The following is a 7,728-nucleotide window of genomic DNA, read 5'->3' on the forward strand; positions in this document are numbered from 1 at the left end:
TCTCCTTTCCAGCAGGTCAGCCCCAGTCTGTACTACTGCCTGGAGTTATTCCTGCCTAGGTGAAGGACCCTGCACATGCCTCTGTTGAACTTCATGAGGTTCCTTTCTGCCCAACTCTCCTGCCTTTCTGGTTCTGCTGAATGGCAGCACAGCCCATTGGTGTATCAGCTGCTCCTCCCAGTCTGGTATCATCAGCACACTTGCTGAGGAGGCACTCTGTCCTTTCATCCAGGTCACTGATGACTAAGCTGAAGAAGACTGGCCCTAGTACGGAGCCCTGGGGGACATCACTAGCTGCAGGCCTCCAACTAGACTCTGTACTGCTGATCACAACCCTCTGAACTCTGCCATTCAATTGTGAATGCACCTCGCTGTGCACTCATCTAGTGCAGGCTTCCTAAGTTTACCTGGGAGGATGTTATGGGAGAGGATAGTGTCAAAAGCCTTGCTGAAATCAAGGGAGACAATATCTGCTGCTCTCCTATCATCTACCCAGCCAGTCGTTCCATCACAGAAGGCTATCAAGTTGCTTAAGCGTGATTTCCCCATGGTGAATCTATGCTGACTACTCCTGATGAGATACAAGGAACCTCATAATCAGCATCCAAGACATGTGCCTGCTGCTGGTCTATCAGCTGCTAAGGCAGGAGTGACCTCACATGCCCATGCCCCAGCCATGATGCTGCTACTAGCCTATCAGAGGCTGAGACAGAAGTGATCTCATAAGCAAGAAAGGAAACTTGGTCCATGTGAGAAGCTGAAGGGTCATGAGTGTCCACACGAGCTTGGTAGATGATTGTAAGGTCACCTCTGTCTGAGCAGCTCATAGGTCTGCCCTTGGCTCATGCCTCAGGTAACTGTTTGTGTGGTCAGTTCTGTGCGAGGACCTGATCGGCCACCAAGAGGCACAGGGCTAGGGTGTTGATTGTGAGATCATTCAGAACATGCTGAGGTCATTTCCGTAAGGGAAGATGAAAGAGCAGCAGGAGGCCCATTGGCTTGGTAGGTGATTACAAAATCAGTTGTATCTGGTGAGCTAGTAGGCCACCAGGAGGCTGATATTTTTGTGACATTTTAATGAGATTGTGTCTCAGAAGCTCCTTGATGGGAGCAGGCCCTGACCTGGGCCCATGTTCTGAAGGTGACTTTGTGACTTCTGTCTCTGCATGTGGTGGACCAGGAGCAGGAATATGGATGGGAAAGTGGTTGTGAGGTCATTTCTATAGGTGAAGCTGATGGGAGCACTTGACTTCTCTCTGGGATGAGTGGTTGTGAGGTCCTGTCTGCCTGAGTAGCTGATAGGCCACCAAGAGGCATAAGATTGTCTGGGTTTGGGAAGTGAGGAGGAAGGTTGTCCATACATGTCTCCTGTCAAAACTACTGCTTTTCCTCCATGCTCAGACTTCATTCTGGCAGAGACACTCCGGGTTACTATGATCTGGAGAGTGTGGCTATCACTTTCTCTGTAACCTGAAAAGTAAAGAGAGCTTAAAAAGCAGAAGCCCTTTCTTTTTCAGGTGTTTATTGACAGCTTGCTCTTGTAAATACACTCCTGAAACCTCTCCCATGAGCCACCCAAGAACTGAAGAAAATCAGGGGGAGTGAGATGGGTTGCTAGGGCTTTGAGTATTTTAATGACCCGTCAAGTGTATTTGGTGCTGAGTCCATGAGCCTCAGGTACTGAGAGGAGACTGAACAAACCTCTCAAGTAGTTAAAGTCAGCAGCAAATGCCAAAGCTTCTTGGAGCATTAATGAGTCCCACTGAGGGCCATTACTCAGAAAGCCTCCCCACGGGGCAATTACACCCAAAAGTTGGAGGCACTAGTTGCAAGTAGGCAAAGGAAATGTGCAGGTGGCCCCAATGTCATGCAAAGCTGGGTGAGTTTTGTCAATCAAAATGGCCAGGCACTGACACCCTGGCCCTGGGTAGGGTGATGCTTTCCCTCGCACTGTGCTCAGGCCTCTTCCTAGGGCAATGTGAGTGTGGGGGTGCGCCATACTGAGAGCAGGACAATGGTACAGCACCTCCTGGGTTTCCCGGGGACAAGGAGGCAGCAAGGCCTCAGTGACGTAAGGAAACCTCTTCTCAGAGGCCTTAGTGGCAGAGACAACAGCCATAGCCAAAGGACAAAGACCTCAGTTCTGCTGGGAGCTTTCAGCCTCGGCTTTCACCCTTGGTTGTTTCCACCACAGGCTGTCCTACGCTGTCTCATACCTCCTCCTCTTTCCTTGCAGACTGTAGACACCCAACCTGCTTCCTCACCTCACTACCACTGCAGGATCTCTCTGCCTTTACTGATGTCTCCCTGCCCTCACTTGCTTTTCCTTGAAACACAAAGCCAGTAGCTGGTCACAGACTCCCTCAGGGTGACCTGTTGCACTACAGCACTACACTTCAGGTGACATTTCTTTTCCTGAAGTCACATCTGCACGTTACAAGCTGCAGTTTGTGGTTGTTTCCCCTTCTCATGCTGTTTGCCAAAACCAAGAAAAGCTCTATCCTGTCTGAAACTACCTTTCAAGCAGTCTCTCCTGAAGAGTTTGGACCCTGCCCTCATAGCCCTCTAGCTGTATGAGTGGTCCCACCACATCTCAGTTCCATGAATCCATGCTGACTACTCCTGATCACCTTCTTTTCCTTCTAAGCATGATCATATGCTTAGAGGTGACCTGCAGGGTGAGCTACTCCATCAGCTTTCCAGGGATGGAGGTGAAGCTGACTGGCCTGTAGTTTCCTGGGTCATCCTTCTCACCCTGGTTGAAGACTGGAGTGATACTGGCTTTCTTCCAGGCCACAGGCATCTCTCTGTTCTCCATAATATTTCAAGGATGATGGAGTGTGGCTTAGCAGTAACATCCACCAGCTCCCTCAGTACTGGTGGGTGCATCCAATTGGAGCCCATGGATTTGTGGATGTTAAGTTTGCCTAAATGTTCTCTAACCTGATCCTCCTCAACCAAGGGAAAGTCTTCCTTTCTCCAGACTTTCTCTCTTGTCTCCAGAGCCTGGAGGGGTGTAGGTCCCATGCTGTGTCTGCTAGAGCGGTGGTTGTGCTGGACACCCCAGGCATCTGATGTGGTCCTGCTCATCTGTTTTCTGTCACTAAATCAAGTGTCTGCCCTGAATTACATTAACTATCTGCAATGTAGAGATGTGCACGAGTCTCAGCTTCCTAGAGAGCAGAGCTTTAGTCATAGCAGGCATCCAGTGTCATTTCGGGGAGCCAAGAAAATTCCTCACCTGGCTCTCACCTCAGGCTCTAGAAGGACATGGGGCTCACAGCTTCTCCTTCAGAGTAGGTAGACACTGTCACATATCTTGGATCACTGCTGTCTCTTCATATTTCACAAGGTGTTTTTGTGTGAACAGTTGATTCCCACCCTCCATCTCCACTGATAATAATGGGAGTGTAGACAGGGAGCTTGCATGCAGACATCTGTGTTGTTCACAGTTCAGTCTGGGCAATGAGAATGCCACCACCTGTGTTTTGTGGAGTCCAAAGGAGGGATCTGAATCCCATTCCAGACCAGGGACTTCTAAAGGGCATGTGATGCCTGGATTGATTCATCTGAACTCTACCTGAGCCATGGGGAAACAAACTCCCTTCTTGTCCCTCTTGGGGTGTCCTGAGCTGAGAATAGAGTCTTCCAGAGTGGGACATTTCCACCTCTCTTAGAAAATCATCCTCTGATGTGACAAATTACAATGCTGGAATCGGTGTCTCTTCAGTCTCTCTTAGGGAGAGACTAGAGATGATTGTTTCAGTCTGCTTCAGTGAACATTTCCCAGGAGGAGGGAGTCCGAAGGACAGATAAAGTCACACCTTCAGCTGGGCAACTATTCCCAAGCAGGGCCAGGCTCCTGAGATGGAGGGATGAGCTCATGGCAATGTGGCAGTACTGCTGAGAAGCAACTCTGCCCAGGAGCAGCTCCTCTGCATACAGCAGCAGGGCTGCAGGTGTGCACTTGCCAGGTGCCCAGAGGAGACAAGCAAGGTGAGCAAGATGAGTGAGACAGAAGGAAGTTAAAGGTAATCAGGAGTGGGAGGACAGCTGAGAGCTCACTGGGAGATAAATCTTTGCAGCCCTTAACACAGTAAATCTGTGGCTGCAGGGCAATGCAGGTGAGGTACCCTGAGGCTTTCTCTGAAGCTAGCACATTCCATGGCCTATAGGATCTTTCACAATGGGTATCCCCATTTCTCTGGTGTGGAGCAGCTGCTGCTTCAGAGCAGGGATTCCTAGGGACCCTGTCAGAGGGACGGGGCATGCTGTTTCCTTCTTCCAGGGATGCTGCAGGGCTGTGAAGCCAGGGAGTGCACTCAGGTCTGCCCAGGGCTGTAATTCAGAGCAGTGTTTCTGCACCACAGGGTGCAGTGCGCCCAGGGCAGTGACTCTGCCACCTGCGAGGGTCAGCACTCAGCGTGCCCAGGGAACTCCCCACAGTGCTGTGGGGAGGAGCTCTGGGTGGGAGGATCACACCCCTGCAGGACAGGTTATTCTGCTGTGGAGGGGATGCTGCCTGGGTCAGGGCTGCTCACAGCTCCAGCTCACCCTGCGAACATTCTGGAGGGGGGTTTCCAAAAGGAAGGTCAAGGCAGGGCATACTTGAAAGGGAAGGGACATCCATGAGTCTCTACCTTCAGTCGTATTGTCTGTGGGTGGGATGAAATGTTGCTGGATCTGTCAGATTTAGACAGGCAACTGAGGCTCCAAAACATGACAGTGAGCGAGCTGCAGTTCTGGAGAGAACTCAGCAAATCTCTTCATCCACCCCAAGCCTACAGACAGAACGAGCATCACCTTTCCAGCCTCATCAGGGTATATCTCACCTGCTCCTTAGCCCCTGTGTCACTGAGATGCCCCTGGGCAGTTGCCTGCCCCTGGGAGGTGTCTGCAGGGCAAGGTTGAGTGCCCCATGAGGGGAATGGGGTTTGTGAGCAGTGACAGGAGAGAGACATGGGGACAGAGAAACACCTCCCTGCAGGAATAGCTCAAGGCAACAGTCATGGTCACAGTGCAGGAGGAAACTGCAGACTTCAACATCTCCTCTTCTCACCCATCAGCTCACCAAATCACAGAATGGGTAAGGTGGGAAGGGACCTCTGGAGATCATCTAGTCCAACCTCCCTGCTCAAGCAGGGTCACCTACAGCATATTAGACAGGATTGCATCCAGGCGGGTTTTAAGTATCTCCAGAAAAGGAGACTCCACAACCACAACCCCTCTGGGCAACCTGTTCCAGCTCTCTGCCCTCAAGCCTGTAGGATCCATGGCATGAGGTTTTTCCTTGGCTGATGGACACCCAGGAGAGGAGAAAACCCTGAGTGTTCCCCTGAGTCTCCATGTTCCTGCCTCCCTCAGAAGAAATGCCACGATACTGCCCTGTATTTCCCTACCTGTCTATGCTGTTCTTGTCCTTCCACTTGGACTCCCTGGGCAGGAGTGTTTGAGATGCAATTCAGACACTGACCCTGCAGGTCCTGCCATAGAGATGTATATTTGAGAAAGGTAATCAAGTCCCCCTCCAGCTTCTGGGGCTCTGGGCAGTGCTGGGGCGGGGGGAGGAGCAGGGGAGAGGGGCTAGCAATGAGCCAATTCTCTCTTCAGAACATCCCATCCTTAGGACCTTTAACCACTTGACTGTGGGATATCTGGCTGGGCTGCAAACCAAGGTGGGGACAGGTGATACATGTTTTTGGAGGGGCAGAGTACTAAGAAATAGAAAGTTTGGCCCAGAGAATTCTGTCCTAACTTGTCTATGTCTTGTCTTTTTGAACGATCCCCCATGCGTAGGGGGAGCAAATGTCCAACAGCAGCTCCTTCAACAGGTTCCTCCTCCAGGCATTTGCCAACACGCGGGAGCTGCAGCTCCTGCACTTTGCGCTCTTCTTGGGCATCTACCTGGCTGCCTTCCTGGGCAATGGCCTCATCATCACAACCATAGCCTGCAACCACCGCCTCCACACCCCTATGTACTTCTTCCTCCTCAACCTCTCCATCCTTGACCTTGGCACCATCTCCACCACTGTCCCCAAATCCATGGCCAATTCCCTGTGGGACACCAGAGCCATTTCCTACTCAGGATGTGCTGCCCAGCTCTTTTTTCTTGTCCTTTTCATTTTTGCTGAGTATTTTCTTCTCACTGCCATGGCCTATGACCGCTATTTTGCCATCTGCAGACCCTTGCACTATGGGACCCTCATGGGCAGCAGAGCTTGTGTCAAAATGGCAGCAGCTGCCTGGGCCAGTGGTTTTCTCTGTGCTGTCCTGCACACTGCTAACACATTTTCAATACCACTCTGCCAAGGCAACATCCTAGAGCAGTTCTTCTGTGAAATTGCCCAGATCCTCAAGCTCTCCTGCTCAGACACCAGCCTCAGGGAAGTCAGGCTTATTGTGGTTAGTGCCTGTTTAGTCTCTGGGTGTTTTGTTTTCACTGTGCTGTCCTATGTGGAGATCTTCACTGCTGTGCTGAGGATCCCATCTGAGCAGGGCCAACACAAAGCCTTTTCCATGTGCCTCCCTCACCTGGCTGTGGTCTCCCTCTTTGTCAGCACTATTACGTTTGCCCATCTGAAGCCGCCCTCCATCTCCTCCCCATCTCTGGATCTGGTGATGGCAGTTCTATACTCTGTTGTGCCTCCAACAGTAAACCCGCTCTTCTACAGCATGAGGAACAAGGAGCTGCAAGATGCAGTGAGGAAGCGGATCAGGTGGGTACAATGTCGGGAGCAGTAACTGCCCTATGTGCACCTCTTCCCCATTTCTAGCGTATTTGGCATCAAAGCAATGTGTTATTCATTTTTTTATTATTTACACTCCTGCAAAAAAAAAAAAAAAAAAAAAAAAGAAAAAAAAAGAAAAAAAAAAAGAAAGAAAAGTGCTACTTGTCCTCTGGAATCTCTCATTTGAATCTGACCCAACAACTGTGCTGAAGGAGGAAGCCAGGCTTCCCCCTTCATCAGCAGGGAGGAGGGAACCTCAAAGGCATACTAGTCTGAGCTCCCTCGGATGCCCCAGTGCAACGAGGAGAGTTTCCCACTGCAGTGTCTCTTTCAGCAGTGATACCAAAGGAGCTCGGGGGGAAGAGTCAGGCTTGCGCAAGTACAGATGGGTTGACAGCATGGGTCCCATGTGCATTAGGAGAGCTCAACTCCCCTGGCCACAGTCAGAGTGTGATCTCACATGCCTCTTCTGCAAGGGTGGCAGGCAGCTATCACAGTGGGCCAGTCCCTTCCCTCTACAGGGCTGCAGTGCACAGAGCAGAAGTGGAGGAGCGTCTGGATGCAGCCTGTGGGGACAGACCCTATGCTCCGCAGGACCATTCTCCCTCTACCACAGCAAGTATTTCCTCCCTGCAGCTGTCACATGGGGGCTGCAGCTTTCCTGGAAACACGTCTGCCCAACAACAGCAGGATTTTCTCTGTTCGGAGCTGTTCTCTTCATTGCCACACTGTGCTGCTGTGCTCTAGTGTGTATATACAACCTAAGAGCTCTCCTAATGTGGTGGTGGTACGGTTATGCTTCCCCGTGCATTCCTGTGAGCACAGGCAGGACGAGGCAATGGGCTCCTTTATGTCAGACCTGGGGTCCCAAATAACGTTTTGTAATAAAAGGGGATCTCCTCCGTGCTGTGCCGTGAGTCTTGCCTTTCTTCAGAAAGGAGAGTAAAAAACACACCCAAGGGTTGCAGCACAAAAGGGCCTGCTGTCCTGCTTGTGAACT

At 51.1% G+C, this 7,728-nt stretch overlaps 1 protein-coding gene across 1 annotated transcript; it reads left to right on the forward strand.

Annotated features, from left to right (window-relative positions):
• The first annotated feature begins 5,008 nt into the window (after positions 1-5,008).
• On the forward strand, positions 5,009-6,741 carry LOC134154349 (olfactory receptor 14C36-like). The gene is made up of 2 exons (XM_062601099.1): positions 5,009-5,086; positions 5,797-6,741. Exons 1-2 carry the CDS (start codon positions 5,009-5,011, stop codon positions 6,739-6,741), a joined length of 1,023 nt encoding a protein of 340 aa, XP_062457083.1.
• The last annotated feature ends 987 nt before the right edge of the window (positions 6,742-7,728 follow it).

Source organism: Rhea pennata, unplaced genomic scaffold (genome assembly GCF_028389875.1).
Source record: "Rhea pennata isolate bPtePen1 unplaced genomic scaffold, bPtePen1.pri scaffold_26, whole genome shotgun sequence".
NCBI lineage: Eukaryota > Metazoa > Chordata > Aves > Rheiformes > Rheidae > Rhea > Rhea pennata.

Excerpts from the sequence above, each read along its gene's own strand:
- LOC134154349 (XM_062601099.1), top strand. The coding sequence starts at position 5,009 with ATGGTCACAGTGCAGGAGGAAACTGCAGACTTCAACATCTCCTCTTCT. Across the intron at positions 5,087-5,796 it reads CTCACCAAATCACAGAATGG|GGGGAGCAAATGTCCAACAG; the intron begins GTAAGGTGGGAA and ends CCCCATGCGTAG.